This window comes from Chelonus insularis, unplaced genomic scaffold (assembly GCF_013357705.1).
Source record: "Chelonus insularis isolate UGA/USDA-ARS -01 unplaced genomic scaffold, ASM1335770v1 contig_75_pilon, whole genome shotgun sequence".
NCBI lineage: Eukaryota > Metazoa > Arthropoda > Insecta > Hymenoptera > Braconidae > Chelonus > Chelonus insularis.
Genome location: NW_023276737.1, coordinates 926,009 through 943,806, shown reverse-complemented (window position 1 = coordinate 943,806; position 17,798 = coordinate 926,009). Strand labels below are relative to the sequence as shown.

The 17,798-nt window shown below is 29.9% G+C and overlaps 1 protein-coding gene across 1 annotated transcript; it reads left to right on the top strand.

Moving 5' to 3' along the window:
• Positions 1 to 23: 23 nt before the first annotated feature.
• Positions 24 to 16,295, top strand: cdi (center divider). The gene is made up of 5 exons (XM_035090111.1): positions 24 to 2,046; positions 9,434 to 9,555; positions 12,796 to 13,342; positions 13,477 to 14,013; positions 14,631 to 16,295. Exons 1-5 carry the CDS (start codon positions 862 to 864, stop codon positions 15,141 to 15,143), a joined length of 2,904 nt encoding a protein of 967 aa, XP_034946002.1. The 5' UTR covers positions 24 to 861; the 3' UTR covers positions 15,144 to 16,295.
• The last annotated feature ends 1,503 nt before the right edge of the window (positions 16,296 to 17,798 follow it).

Below are 17,798 nucleotides of genomic sequence, written 5' to 3'. Positions count from 1 at the left end.
GCAAAGTCGAGAGAGCTGTGTGAGTATCGCATTTCTGTAATGGCCACCGTCTAGCGTTGTCGTTGAACTCGTTTTGAGTGCAAGAATGCAGAGTTAATTTTTATGCACGCGAATCAATTGTGATTAGTGAATTAAAAGTACATTCCTGATAGTTGCCAACGTGTGAAAAAAGTGTCGATAATAAATATAACCTAGAAAATAATTATTTTATAAATAAATTCGACACATTCTTCCACTGTTTACGCATTGCAACAGTTTTTTTAGTGAATACAATTACTCTTATCTTTCATTATCTAGTGAAAAAACAATTATGGTGATAAGGAATGGAAATTACTTTTAATTTTAGGATAGATCTAAGTAGTATTTTTACTTTAACAGTACTCCAAATACTCTCTCAAATCTGCTGAGTAAACAAAAGTGACAGCACGCTGTGTCGATTACGTTTGGAATCTTGAAAAAAGAGCTCCGAGTGAACTTCCCAACTTCGGGGTCATTGATTCTCCTCGAATTCTATTTATTCCCTTGTGTAATATTGAACCAATGATAACAAACTGTTGGCAGAATGTGACAATTGTATTGCAACACCTTGGAACAAATATGTTTTACGGTGCATCATTAATGTAATAATGATTATACTGCACTTTTCAATAAAATTATAACATCAAAAATAAAATTGAAAAGATACAATAGTGGAAAAATATGAAATTGTATTTTGTAAAATACTTCTGACAACAAAAAAAACACCAGGAAATTTTTGTTTTATTGAACATTTTTGATAAAGAAAAAAAAATGACAATGAAAAGTCTCAGAAGTTCTATTTGCTCTTGGCAGTCCAACAGTCTTCCGCAATAACGTTAAAAAATGCTAGGCAACGTGTCTGCATCGAATGCCCCTGGGCCTCCTGTTAGTGTATTAAATTCAAAGCCAGGAACTCGGACTTCCGGCACGTGTTTGTCGTGCTTTTCAACTGATGAAAATACTGTTGTGAACAGTGAAGAGAAACTCAAATCTTGGAGAGCTAAGGATATGGTGTCTGTAGTATCAGAAGCACCTACCAATATACAGGTGCCAAATACTTCATGTGGAGGAACTCCAGAATTACAGTGGCCTTGTAGGACAGAAAACACAAGTCAAAAAAATTCTTCCAACGTTTCCAAATTTTCCAGTGACTCAATCATGAGCCCAGTTAATAAAATTCCTTCGAGACCAAAGTCTCCACCAATTATTATTTCAACAATACATAAATGCTCGTCAAATCCCAATTGTCCCGAGCTATCTGCTAAATCGAGAGGAGATTTTTCCCACAACAGTGCTTCCAAAACAATAAAAAAATCCTCTTCTTCAAGTGTTAATTGTTTGCATGAACTTAATAGCAGAAAAGAAAAAAAGTTATCTGTTGTCCATCAAGATTCTGTTGCTAAGGAGCAACGGACTTGTAAATCGTTAAAAGATCAATTCACGAATAACGTGCCAAATTCAAAATCAATCTTAACTTTAAGATCTCATGAAATGTCAAATAATATTGATGAATTAACAGTCGGGAATTGTGAATTTTCAGGACCTATGACTTCTAATAAAGAATCATCGTCTTTGAAATCACATCTGATTTCATCAAAAGAATCTTCCAATAATATTAATAGTAACAGTATTGTTTATCGATCAAGTGCAGCTGAAAAAAAATCTTCCATACCCTCGACAGAATTTTTAACATCAACATTTTCCAGAGAAGAGCGAAGACTTGATGAGGAAATTCAACAAAATTGTATAAACTTCTTACCACAGGATTTACCTACAGAATTACAGTCTTCCCCTAAGAGCTACAAGGATAGGGAAAAGTGTCGTGATCCTTGGAGGCCCACTGAGCTTGATGCTAGTCTATCTTCCTCTATTGATAGATCAGCAGGAGATAACCTTCAGGAGACAAACACAAAGAGAAGAACTGGTGCTTCTTGTCAAGCATTAAGGCATGCTGTCGCATCGCTTAATAGACTAGATGACTTTTATCTTGAGAAGATTGGCGCTGGTTTTTTCTCGGAGGTTTTCAAGGTGATATTTTAATCATTATTATTCCAAGTACCATTAAATTAACACAATCATTTTTGCAAATTGATTTTGTTGATCAACAGCTATTAATTATTTATTCTGACAGTTAGATGTCAATAAATGGTTTCAAAGAGATCTTCCTATAACAGTCATGAAAAAATCTTTGTCATTTAGATATGACTTCTGATAATTTTTAAATAAACACGCAAATATGATCAGCATAAAATTAATATTTGATAAAAAATTTTCGTCTAGATGAAAACAATCTCTATTTAATTTACTGTTATCTTTTGTGATAAAGTTACTTAAGATTCCTTGTAATTTCATTCTATCTTTTAATCTAATCAAGATTGTATTTTTTTCTTGTGTTATATAAGTTTTAAATGCTCAACTATAAACGAAGGGCTTCTAAAAGGATTTTAAATTATTTTATTACTCAATTTAAACCTTGAAGAGATTATTATTCGTAGAACATTTTTAACTTTATCATTTTGTAGTTATAAATTTCTCGTTACTATCACGTTAACAAACCTGTCTCTTATCTTTTGAATTAATCTTCTTGTAGATTAGATACCCCTGATTCTAGTTGTACGTACAGACACTTGCGATATTAATTACGAATATATTCACGTGCTTAGATATTGTCAGAAGGACATTTGATGATTTTAGAAACTCGTGTAAATAATAATATAAGAATCGATTCAATAGTAGAGTCATCATTTCATATTAGGAACAAAATATTATTTATGTTGTAATCTTATCATTTTGCTTTCTCTAGATAATACTCGATTTTTGCATGTAGTTCTTTTTTTGTTACTCTTTTTTTTTCTTGGCTCGATAAATTTGTGAAAAATAAATCGCAACTTCTGGCTTTCATATTTTTGGCAACTAGCCTTGTTTTCTTCTGTTTAAAGAGCTCAGAGCTTATAACATTTTTTTATCTCGAATCATTTGCAATAAGATATAAAAAAAAGTTACTTACCTTTTCCAATAAATTTAACACGAATATAAAATATTTTTAGTGCTTTTTTATTTATATATTTACTTGTTTTGATGGAAAAAATATTTATTAGATTTTTTTTTAGATTATTGAAATGCATTTTTTCACCTTCTAAAAAGATGTATTTTTTATGGGATTTTTATTTTTCAAATGAAATAAATAAAAAACTCATTAGTTATCTATTTTTTTGAGTTATTTATACATTAATTTTTCAAGTTATAATTTTTGATAAAAATTTAAAGAAAGAAATATTTGAATTTTTTAAAATGAATTAATAAATTTATATTATCTGTAATTTGGCATCCAATCCATTACCTGTCTAGTGAGGTGCCAGAATTTAATTAAATATTTAACTCAGCAATGGACACGTGTTTATAGCAAGAAAAAATATTTAAAAACAAAAGTAAAAAACTCCGAGAAAATAATTCTGGTTGACATTTTAGTACGTACGACTAATGTCTTTATATTTACCATCTAAAAATAATTGAAGCCTTGAAGTGTACAAAGTATATTTGTTGGGGAGTTAATTCAGATTCAAGATAATGAAGCGTAAACTCGAAGTCAATTGATCTTGAATCCTGAAGAATGCGCGCAGTTGAAGTGATCGAATAATTCATCTAGTCACGATCGACTGTTCAAGATGATGATCGTTGATCTGTAACGCCTATATAATTTGTCTCGCACGACCGATGCTTCATGAGTGGAAGCAAAAGAAGAAGAAGAAGTTAAAAGATAATTTGCAATGTACTGCATCTGCGTAAATGAGGGAAGAGGATACCCAAGTCGACAAGAGATGCGTTACCCACGCAATCTATTTTCAAATCGCCGACCCACCTCTTTGCTATTTACTGTCGACTTTTCCTTTACCCCGAGAGCTTTCGTCCGGCTAAAATCTCATATTTTAATGTGCCGATCATCATCATTTAGACTTGGCACTTGTCTTCAAATTTCACATGTCATAAAAGATATTGAAAAATCAGTTGGTTTAAATAAATCAACTTATTTTTCATCATTAGCATTATATTCTTCATCTTCTTATTTTATTCAACTCTACATTGTATAACATTTAAATTTTAACGCTATAATAGAGCCCCGACCTCTTTAAACATCTAGATTTTGGCGGAATGTTGGAGATTATGCAACTACTGGTTGTCTTGCACAATGTAGTATTTAGCAAAAGATTTAGTTACACTTTCTTCAGGAAATAATACCTGAATTTTTTTCATTTTTTTTGTGATACTCACACGACTCGTGTGGCATCTCAAAGTCTAAGGGGTCATCAAAAACTGCTATATCAACATGCATACTCATTAAAGGAATTTATCGGTGATGTGGAAGTGAATTTTTAACTTCCTGAATAAATAATTGCCGCATCCTCGCACACGAGAACCTCCGATGGATTATCGCAACAGTCACGAGCGTGACGAGTATCGGTTCGTTGAGCGAGAACCAATTGATCCAAATATCGGCTCTTGTCTCATGATTTTTTTCAACTTATATATTCTTCAGGCGGTGTACTGATGTTAAAAACTCTTGGGAAACTTTAACGTATTATTATTTCTGTTTCATCTAATCATAAAAATATACGTGAAATATAGTTTATCTTTTGGAATGTGATCTATAAATAGTATTGAAAGTTTTTATTGAATTAACAAAATATTTGGATAGATAAAACAAATGATAAAAGTGTTTTATTTATAAATAATATTTTATTTTTAATCGATGTTTATCTGAGAAAATAAAAGGATAGATTTTGGTGTGATAATGCAAGATGTTTAAATGGTAGAAATTTTTTCAAACTAAAAAAAATTTCTACAATGCATCGAATAAAATGGTCTTCGTGTTGAAAGTAATTGCGATCAAAACAATGGAATTATTTTAAGTTTAATTGAACTTTCTATGAAGATAAACATAAATTTTATGAAATAATTTAATTATTAAACCCCAAAAAAATTCTCAGTTGCTATTATTATCACTAATAAAAATGAAACTTGAAGAATTTTGCAATAATTAATTGCTGAACTTCTTTAAAAGTCTACAAATAATTTCTTCAAAAATAAAAGAAAAAGTTTTTTTTTTTCATCATAAAAATAAAAAAAATCAATTTTTCGTAATTTATTAATTAAAATGTATCGCTGACATAATAGAATGCGGCAAAATTAGCATCGACCTCATCTATCATTTTAAAATTAAATATGTAGTTGATTAAAGATCATTACAAGCACGTGATCGGAGTCTCGATCGAATGAACACGATCAATTCTTACGGATAATGATCACTAAGATGTAGCAGACGTAATTCGACCCCGCGGCTGTTAGAAACGACCTTGTCGGTGATTCAAGAGGAGAAGCTGTCGCGAGAGAGGAATATGCAAGTGGGGATGACGCGTTTTCGCGGTATTTCTTCCTGGCAATAAGAATGTTGAGAATAGACGTGAAAGCCGGTCACGCCTGGTGGTCATGGAGTACGCGAACACTCTCTAATGAGCCTCTTACGCTCGTTCGCTCATTTTCGTTCCCAACCGGCAGCTAAGTTTTGCCACACGTGGAACAACTGTAGGATGCTCTCTCGAGCACGAGGTGTTGTTAAAAAAAAAAATTTTTTTCAAGAGTTTGTATACTTTTGCTGCACTTATTAGATAGTTAGGAAAAAATCTATACGCTCAAGTGGACTCTCATCTCGTCAAATTAGTCATGAAATGCATCACTTTTAACTCGAGCTTTTGACATTGCCTGTTATAAAAACCAAGTTCTTTTTCATAGAAACAAAAACTTGCTTGTTATTCAGAAAAATCACGAGTGGTAATATTACGACGATTTCAATTATTTTTATTTTAGTTATATAACTTGAAAATCATTCAAGATGTTTTATTTTTATTAAAATAATTTTTATAAAGGTTAATAGATTATTTTCAAAATATGAAAATTTTTTTTAATAAAATTATTATCAATTAAATTTTGTTGAGAACAAAAAAATTATTCTCTCGTGTGATTGCATTAAAAAGAAAAAAATTAAAATTTTTCTTTGCGAAATAAAAAAGAATGATTGAATTATTTAAACATGGACTTTTAACCCGTTAAATTAGATGCGGATGCATTGCTTTCGAGTCAGTAGTTTTTGTCATTGTTGATATATAAATGCACGGGAATGCCTTTTTTCATTGTTGAAAAGAAATATTGTTAAGACGACCTTCAGAAAGAACTGAAGTATAATAAGAAGGAAATAAAAATTCTAGACACGCGTGTATGAGTAATCGTACATATTTACTTGCATTTATATAAAGTACTCTTGAGAGATTTCGCAGTACATGCGTGTTTCCGGCCTGAAGAATACTCCAAGCCAGCGCTCGGAAGTCTGTTTAGAAATCGCAGGAAAGTTGCTAATTCATTCGTGTATTCCCTATCTTAGATACAGATGATTGTACATCTGTGCAAACACGCATTCCATCGCCATTGTGTTCCACTAAAGTACAAGTTAAAGACTTGCAATATGCTTTTATAGCACACCAGAAGAGCACCAAAATGATTCGCAATACCCTGGTGAAAGTCTGAATGTGTCACGTCCCACAGGATATCAATCAAAAATTTTATGATCTCGATTGGTGAAATTGTTTATTTTAGGGTAAGCTGAAAGTCGATCAATTTCTCACGACATTCCTTTGCTACCACGTGATACTTAGGGTTTCCGAGAGGAATTAAATATTGGAATTTTATGCACGCGTTGTTGATAAAGCTGCTTTTTAATTTCCGCATTTTTTTTTACCAGATTGAAGAGGAAATAGATGATGTAATCATTTGAATATTGGAAAAAAATGAACTTATTTATAAGGTTTTTCTTAAACAGATGCAAAACAATTTTTTAAATTTATTTTCAGCTGAAGGAAAATACTTACATTAAAGAATGAATAATTTGTTTCTAAATTAACTATAATTTCGAATAAATATTTTGATATTTGATTTTTAAAATTTCAAATTACATAAAATCTTCTATCTATTCTAATAAACATTCATTTATATAATTTTTGTAGCAACTTTAGAACAAAATGATGTAAAAATTGTTTTTTTTTTAAATATTTATCTATAATCTTACAAATTTATTCACTGTATAAAATACTTGTTTCTTAAAGGTAATAACTTATATGTTAAAATAAACATTAAAAAAAAGTAATTGTAAAGTTGAAGATATAGAAAACTAAAAATTTTTTTAAAGTCTTGAGTAATAATCAGCAACATAAGATGCGCAATATCTGAACTTTTAATTTTTAAAGATACATTTCAGTGTGAAAACTAGTAATTAAACTGTTTTTCCATTGTTAATTATAATAGAAACTTGCATATTAGATAATATCCAATGCTTCTAATTAAGAAAATATGTATAAAAGAGTAAACATTTGTAGATAACATTTTAAAATGTTTTATTATGCAAGTAAAAATTGATGTTTGATGTGAAAGTTGATTGATCCATCATATATTACTACATCAAAAATTGGAAAATTATTTAACAACGATACTGAGAGTATCAGTTAATAAAAAAAACATGATATTTTTTTAAGGAAACATACTATCAATTGAGTTGCTTTTCCTACTACTTATAATCATCATTACTTGATCTTATACGTTACATAAGAATTGTTTTTTTGACTTTAAAATATAAGTGCATACAATTAACGTAATTTATTATTCTATTTAATCATTCTGATGACATTTTGATTTATCTTAGTATTGAATCACGAACAAAAAGGAATAAAATAAGTTTTATTTATTATAAAGATACGTTGAGAAATAAAGAAGAAATTTTTATAAAACTTTTATATAATTAAATAATATAAAAGGCAAATTTATGTAAACCAGGATGATATAATTAAGTTTAAAAAAATGGTTCTTTTTAGACTTCAATAGTCGTTATCAAGTCAAATTACTGTACAAAGTCTACAGAAATTAGCTATTAGGTCATGTAGCAAATATTGACAGAGTACATATTGATGATGTGTATTGCTAAATGGTATCATATGAGTTGATATAAGAATTAATTGATAGAAAATTTTTGCTGGGAACTTCTAGTGTTTATATGAAATTGATGATGTACAGTTTGAGTATTCGTCATGATTTGGCTGGCAGCCAAGTAAGTCAGCTTTGCCAAAGAATTTTGGCCGGATAGTCTTTCGAATTCAGGATTCTTACATGCTACATGTCCACGCATTTTCCTAGACAGACTTTAAACTATAGATTAGTCTTTTCTCGCGTAATACCAGGAGGTCATCGTGCCAACATCCTACATACATATAAATGTCACAGTTGAGTCATAAAGCACGTTGCTTTCAATTAAAGGATGTGATGACAAGCTTTTTGCATTTAAATAGATTATTAATAGTCGTTGATATTTGACGTAAATTACAAATGTGGAAAATTTTTTCAACCTTGGATTTACAATTATAAAAGCGTGTTCTGAATACAGGGTTATGTTTATTAGTCGTTACTATTTATATACTGGTCAAAAATACTAAACTCATCGCTTATAGTTCCATTGAAAATTATATTCTATTCACTTGAATGGAAAGTAAATTGAATAAGTTAATTAAAGTTTTGTCAATGGAATGAAAAATATATCTACTACAAATTTGTGTGTGTGTTTTTGCTATTAAAGTATTGCATTCCCAAACAATAGATCAAATATTTGTTCTCTCATAGTTTCATTAATAACAAGTTTCTCTCATGTGAATCACTTTTAATTCTCACATTTTAAGTAAGGCATACATGACTGAAGTGAAGGCGACATACCTTTCGCTTCAAATGGAATCTAGGAGATCCTTTGTTGCCCAGGGGAACTTGATTATTTGGGAAAATTGTTTAGAATACGAATCCCATAGATAATCCAATGTGTGAGAAAGCATTAAACTTTCTCCAAGAATTCTTGAGCGTGTTGTAGCATGTGATAATACGTAAAATGTAATCCAGATAGGAAGGTACCTTGGTTCCTCGATTTCTTCGGCATTGGAAAGTACTTTAATGGTTTGTTTACGACATCTAATATATTGGAAATCGATGATGTTAATTTTTTAACAAATTATATTAATCAACATCACCAATATAACATTAATAAATTTTATTATATTGCAAAGCTTTCGTTATTTTTTCTGTTCGAATCGCTTCGTTGATGAATATTCTTTTAGCTAGACATTAGATTGCCGTAAGAGGAACAGAAAGTACTTGTTCCATCTCGCGTAACAATCTTTTTAAGATAATTACTTGAATGCGAAGAGAAAATCGTATTTTATATACACATCTGCTGTATGAGCATGCAATTAAGTCTTAGGATGCCTTATGGTACTTGACGTAGCGTATTATTCTGCAGTTTCGAATGTTTAATTTTAGATTAATATTATCTTTGCAGGTTACTCACAAGGTAACGGGACAGGTGATGGTTCTCAAGATGAATCAACTACCTGCAAATAAACCAAACATGCTTAAAGAAGTCCAGTTAATGAATAAACTCAGTCATCCTAATATACTTAGGTAAGTTTAGAGCCACTCTAATCATCATCCCTTAATTTAATTATGTGTGCCACACAATATTGATCCAAACAGTTATACTTGTTTTTCATTGGTCTCCTAATTTTTTTTTTATCTAATTTTGTTCTTCGTTCTGAAAAAAAATCTTATCTATAAAATATTAAATGAAATTTTTTAAAATTAAACTCTAGAAAATACGTTGTTTAAATATATCATAAGATGATTTATTCTCATCTTAGGATGCATGGAAAATATTTATTTAAATATTTAATAAATATTTTTATTTGAATATATTATTTTGTAATATACGATTCAAAGGAATTTCAAATTGACGTTTATTTCTTTAATTCAACTTTCTATAAGATTATTTAATTTTTATTGTTGAATATCAAGACTCTACATAAATAAACAGAATAATTATGTGAAAAGTGAAAAATATAAATGCTGTTTATCTCAATTAAATACTCCACAAAATCAGGCCAACAACCTTTATCAGTAAAATTATTTTTAATATGTCATAATTTCTAGAGGTCATTCAATGTCTGCTGGACGTCTAACCTAATTTGATACTTGTTCAATTTATTGCCAAATGATCGAATGATGTTTATTTTTATTTTATTTATTACTATCATATTAATTTAACCGTCTCATTTTAATGTTTTATGTCTTCAAATTTGCGAAATGCTCTAAAGAGGTTTAATGCACCTTAATCCCATAACAGATTGCTTTCAAAACATTCCATTGGCTTCATAGTAGTTAAAGTCGTTCGATGACTATCGCGTTTTTGCAAAATCTATGCCACTAATACCTCCGTAATTACTTGTGTCCCATTTCTCGTTGAATGGTAATTGTAGTATTATATATTTATATGTACTCACATTTTTTTTTAAAGCTTCTTGTTAAAAAAAATGTTCGAAAAGGCTTTGTAACCATTCGATCTATTGTGTAGATGGTCTTGAAAAAATATTTTTATTTCTACGATATACATGAAAAATGATCAACTTGTCCTAGTTTATCATGATGTACTTGTGTCTCCCTCATTGCTTCATTGCTGTTAATTTTCACAACATGCACATAATGATAAACTCTCTTTACATATGCGACGAAAGAAGTTTCACTACTCGATCGACGGAAGTATATAATTTCCTATAAACATTCAGAAAATATTTCAACGATGAAATCGTCAATTTATAGTTATAGTTATCGATATTTTTACACTGAATACAGCTTTTTACCACTAGAAATCAGGACGATGCCTTCTATCTAATTTTTTAATTCACTATTATTAGTTTTTTTTAATTAGTGTTTTTAATTGTTAATCAATCAATCATGTAGACATAATTAACAGATTTAATCACTCAACAATTTTCTTGTTATCTCTCATGCGTGTTTTATTATTCCATAAATTAGCTAAATTGTATACCGTAGTTTTTTTTCGTCTTAAATAGAGCATGTATTTAGGAATGATCAAGGTATAAAATGGATTCTTACACTTAAGACGCAGTATTCGTTGATATTGAATCCAAATGACTGATTACGCAATGACCAATACAGTTTGTATAGCAATCAAAGATCTACACCCGTGGCCAAGTGGGTCACAAGCCTTCAATTCTTGACCATACTCGACTACCAAGGTCACAAGGTTTTATACGGAAGAATAACGAGGAGAAGTCGTACAATTTATCAACAGAATGAAAGATCATGTTGAATATATACATTTCAAGTCATTAAAAAATTTTGGATTCTTAACACATTTTCTATTTATGGAGAGAATACAAAAAAGAAACTTGTGAATTATGTGTAAACATCCTTTTTTGCAAGGTGTTTCCTTGCGTAGAATCAAAGGTTCCGAATGATAATATTAATTAATTTATTCTTACTTCATATGCTAATTTTTTTTTCCTGCCAGATAATAATCACTCAGTTATTTTTCATGCTGTCTATCATGTGATCTTTTTGTGAGAAACAATTATAATTACAACTGAATTGAATTCATGTATAGAAAACAATTATTAAATTCTTCAAGGTATAGATTTTTTTCTGTTAAATGTAAATGAAAATAATGTGTAAGAAATTTACCTTGATTTTTTCCAAGACAAAAATATCACCCACTTCATACGAGGACGTTTTGGGCCATTACTCTAGAAATGGAAGTACTAAATCCAAATATACGTATAAAAATTTCTAGATATAAGTTTCCTTAAAACATTTAACTCATGTCTAAATCTCTTAAGTTAAATTTTTTTAAAGTTTATGAGCTATTAAATTTTATACTACAATTTTTTTTTAAATATTGATGATAATAAGGTAAAAATTATCAGGCTATTACTATATCACTGACTTTATACTTATTACCTATTGTTACTGAAAGTACAACCATATTTAATTTTTTGTATTTTTAAATTCTTTGAATATATCAATGTATCGTTAGATCTATCTTTTACCGTCTACTAATCAAACGTCACCGTAAATGCACTCATTATCCACTGGTCGTTGGTTAATTATTATTCATTATAAAAGCTAAGGCTCTGTTTATATGAATACAGGTCACTTATGAAATTCTTGGTTCATTCTTTAAATTAAATGTACTGAAATATCACTAAACTCATTCTTTCACTAACCATTACTCGAAATTCATTGTATTTATGCTCATTACCCACCTCTAGTCAACTTATTATTATTCATTCCTGCTTATTATAAACATAGTGCCAACTCCAAAATATTTCCAATCTAATGATTTTTGTCACGCTTCCGTTAACATTAAACTCTATTTTACTAACGATAAGGGTCTTAATATTAGCTTTCGTTGTTATATACTTTTATTATAGAAAGTAAAAAATAAACATTCAAGGAAAGTGAAGCACTATCATTAATTAATGAAAATTTTTAAGCTGGTTATTTGTACAAAACTTTTACATGCACTCAATTAAGTAATTTATTCACAGATATAATTTAAAATCAACTAATTAGGAGAAAATTAAAACAAAGTATACTGTTATTGGTTTTATTTATGGCAAAAAAATAGGTAAAGTAAGTTGAAAGCAGTTAAAATTTAATTTTTTTAAATGTGTCAGTTAAATTGTTTTCTAATAATACTGCAATATAAATTACAAGTTTTGTTGTTTGATGCATAAATCTTGTAGTAAATGTTGTTTTCAACCAACCTTTTCTACAGCGAGGCATCAAGCTTTAAGACTTTCACTGTAGAGAAATAAAATAATTAAATTATTAATTTCTCGACAGGTTCATGGGCGTTTGTGTGCACGAGGGTCAGCTACATGCGTTGACGGAATACATAAATGGCGGCAGCTTAGAGCAGCTTATAATGGCAAGGCATACACCGCTGAGTCATCTGACGAGGATGAACCTTGCCAGAGACATAGCTAGAGGGATGGCATATCTTCACAGTCGAGGAGTCTTTCATCGAGATTTGACCTCGAAGAATGTCTTAATCAAGCGAGACGAGGCAACTGGTGATCTCATGGCTGTCGTTGGAGATTTTGGATTAGCTGCTAAGATTCCTGATCCCAGTTCGGGCTACAGACTCAGTACAGTTGGTAGTCCTTATTGGATGTCACCAGAATGTTTGAAAGGTCAATGGTATGATCACAGGTCAGATGTCTTTTCTTTTGGAATTGTCGTTTGTGAACTCATTGGGCGAGTTCCTGCCGATCCTGATGTGCTTCCACGTTCTGACAACTTTGGCCTCGATTATCTTGCAGTAGCAGAAATTTGTGCTTCAGCAGATCCACCACCAGCCTTTCTTCAACTTGCTTTCAATTGTTGCACGGTGAGTAATTTTTAGTGGTCATGTTTGAACGACCTTCGAGTCACTGCCAACATTTACAAGTCATGTTTATTTGATATTCAGTCTTATCTTTCTTCTTGTTACTAGTTCGATGACATTTGTTTATTCATTTACAGTATGAACCGAAATCCCGACCAACTTTTCCGGAGATTGTCTTAACGTTGGACAACTTAATATCAAATCATGACGATCAGCTGAAGGTTTCCATTGAAAAACGACAATCTGCTGATCCTGCTTTGATAACAAGTTTACATGAGATTGTTAGAGAAGGCAGAAATTTCAGACGACGTCCAGCAAGACAGAGAAGTCATTCTGCAGATGCGAGAGGTTGCGATAATGCTACTCCTTCAGACAAAGCTCGATGCCATTCAGCAAGACGAGTGGCTGAACTTGCAAGCCGTCGAGATCCTCATTATCGACCAATGACAGCTAATCCATTTCATGCACTTGGTGGAGTTAAAAAGATCTTGGGTGATCTTTTTTCTAGTTGTCTTGAGCTACCTTCACTCGAAGATGTCAGACCTAGTGTTACTGATGGCGTTAATACTAAATTTAAACCAGCACAAAACGATAGCATCGCCAAAATTCTTGATAGAAAGAAACCTAACTCTGAGCCAAGCAGTCCAACTGCCAGAAAAAAGTGGGAAAAGAAGGTGAGATGACAATGTTTATCTTACCGTTTAACACAACATAATTTTCTCGGTTATGGAATGCACAATTCTTATATTATTATTCAACACAAAAATAATCATCACAGTTTTACACGATTATTATTGTTTGTATATAACCTTTTTATTTTATTTTACAAATGTATAAATGATTCGGACAATGGTAATTGTAAGTAAAGTGTCTCACCAAAGTTTATTAAAATAATTATAACGATAATAAATAGCTTGGTAGTTGTACTCGTGTAGTAGAATTATAGACGTGATAATTGTTAAGGTAAATTTGTGTCATAATCTCCACGTGACATAAAGTTGTTTATTTTTTCTTACAAATGATGAAACCATAGAAATATGATTGAGCGGATTACCATGATAAATCCTTGTATAACACATTAATAGATTAAATTGAATTTCAAAAATTCTACTTTGTGTGTTGTATGAATTATTTTTGCTTATAGTCAATCCAAGTAAAGTAATTAAAATTATTAGATACATAATTTAAAAATATCTTAATAATAACCATTTGTCGATTGAAACTCTTGTAGCATTATGAAAAAAAATATAGACGTTTTTTGTTCATCTAACAATTTTTTTCATTCTTTTAGGTGGCGACGAAGGTCGGAGCTGCAAGTCTGTTTGCTCACCCACTTTTTAGAGAAGGTTGGGAACCTCGAAGGCGCGGAAGTTGTGAATCAGGATTTTGGAGTTGTGTTGGTGAAGATTTAAGTCCGGAACCTCCTAATCGTCGTCATGCATCTACATTAAGTAGCTCTGCTGCCAGTAGTTTATTTCTCTTGGATGATCATAGAACGAGTTCCATCTATACGGATTCTTCAGAGGATATTGCAAGTCTTGGAGGTGGAGATACTTCTTATTGGGAAGAGAAATTAGGAGGTATTGGATCGTCGAGTAAAACTATTTCAAAAATTGTTGAGTATTTTGAGAGAAAACAAGCTACTGCTGGAAGACACACCCATGAAACAGCTCCCAACAGAATTGCTTTATTAAAAGCAAGTCTTGAAGGTACTGTGCCTCTATGTAGTATTTCTGCTGCTCAACGTTTAGTAGTTTGCGAAGGCGCTGTGCGGAGTAAACTTCCGCTTTTTGATAAGAAATGACTTGGATACTTTCATCGGGTAAATGAGTATTAGCTAAATTATAATGATATTTCTAATTCAAAATTTTTCTACTTGTACAAGTCATATAAAAAATTTATTTAGAGCTGTGTTAATTGCAGTTTTTACATAATCAAATTCATTGAAACACTGACGTGATTCATTTGTGTTATTCGATATTATTTTTGATGATTAATTATTCAGTGTAAATCATGTTTTATTTTTCTCGCTTTTTTTTTCTCGAAAATCAATTGATTCCATTGTAAAGTTCTCTGTGAGAATGCAAAAAATAATGAAAAGAAAGCAATTGGTATATATACAACGCAACTGTGATTTTTGATAATCTACAATGTATCCATAGTTAATATAAAATTGTCCAAGTCGATAATACTTATAAAAATAATTAGATCATGAGGTAATTTAAAAGCTAAGCTTTTACATTATAATGTTTCCCATTTAATCACTACCCAATTCCGTCCTATACATTTTAACTATTTACTAATTTTCGAGAAATAATACGCGAGTTAATTGTTATTCAATGTAATTCTTTTTTTCATTATTAAATTGTTGCAAAAATCTTGACAAATTAATTGCAGTAAATAGATAAAAATCTTTTAATTATTAATGTAATAAATACTGAAAGTAATAATTCTATTAATTAATTTGAATTTTGATAATCATAATTGTACAGTATGATTTTTCAAATTTTTGTAACAGTTAAATAATCAATTGGTAAAACCTCAGTTATTATTAATATTTAATTAAGGATGTAATTTTCGGTCGAAAAATATAAAATACTTTTCAAAAATTGCAGAAGCCATATATCAGATTACTCTCATGTGTTCCATTCAATGACGTTGTTGCTACGAATATAACTAATCAACAATATTTCATCTTTACAATAATGAATTGCACGTACAAAATGGATGCATGCGATATTTAAAGTGCAGAAAAAGTGAAAAAGCAGTATATTTTATTGATGGAAAGTAATCTAAAATATTTCGTTTGGCAAAAATGGGTATAGGTAGCCTTAGAATTAATAGGATATCGCTATATTTAAAAGCGTCTATGAGAAACTGGTCTAGTCAGTATATTATTGTGGCGGCCTTATATTTTATATATCACATTAGAATTAAATAAAATATTAATAACAAATTAAAAAAAAAAATACTTAGCAATTTGCGAAATACTGCAAAACAAGTATTGAATGTATTAATTAATTTTTAGTATAAATGAAGAAAAATGAATTCAGAGTAATTAGAAAAAAATTTTAATTAGGAATGATATGTATTTTATATAAAAATAGGTAAAAAGTTTATGAAAATAATTTTTTGTATAATTTCATTATTTACATGAAATTAAATGATGAATAAAAATGTAGATGAATTGATTAAAAAAATGTATGCAAGTGCGAGATTTAATAATTGAACGAAAAAACACCAATGGGATTTAACAATGTACAGAAAATAATGTAAGTCCATGGGAATTAATAGCTATGTACCAAAATAAATTTTAAACAGCTACAATTTGACAGAATAAGTCGAACCAAATTTTCTGATAGATTAAATAAATAAAAGTAATTTTTTTTATAGTCGGGGTCCTACAATGAGGCTCTGTATCAAAAGACTGCGCATTTGTTATTATATAAGTAGGCAATTTTTTTTGGTTTATGCAGTCGTTTTATTAATCTTGCCCGACAAATAATTTTTTCACGTTGCCAACACGACGATCTTGCCCGTTTATAATTTATCATATATAAATTTAAGCGGGAATGTCACGGGTTTTGATCCGTACCTGAAAGAGTGAGAGCCTGAATGTTAATTTAGTATACTTGATGAAAATAAAAAATTATTGATAAAAATGATGAAAAGAACTGTGTAAAAGGTGCATGAAGTGAATGGACATATCACGAGTGAGCATATCGTGGCATTCGTTGACTGAAATGAGAGAGTATGAGACCGAAAATTTACTAGAGCAATAAAATACCGGTATCTCGTTACAACAGACGCATTTGTAAGAACAAATTAAATTAAAGTATGTATTGTAAGAGAAAAAATAACAGGTAATTGTAAGGATAAATTTAACATAAACATATAAGTTATTTCTTCCATACGCGTTTGACTATTGTTCATTATACAATACTACCATTGCAGTACTCACAATTCATTATTATTATTATTATTATTATTATTATTATTATTACATTGTATATATGTATAGTTGATATATACTATTAATAAATGAGATTCCGTAATTTGGCTGAGCCCGCTTTGTCTCATCATCATCATCATCATCATTATGTGATGTATATGTACAAGATAAAATTGAAATAAATAGTTGATACAAGGTACAATTTAAATTTTACATTGAGAGGAAAAATAATTAAAAAATTTGTTTTTGCCAATAATGAACACGAATAATTTATTTCAATCAGTCCTACGAATTTCATTGAAGGCCGTAAAATGAAATATTTAATAAATACCATTAAAACATAATTTTTATTGTCAAAATTTTGCATTCCATTTGAATGTAGATAAATATAGATAAAATGATGAAAGATAGCTCTTATGTTTATTGCTCTTTGTTGACAGATAAAAAATATTTCATTCGAGTAAAATAAATTATTTTACTTTCCAAAATATTATTTTGTTAATTTAC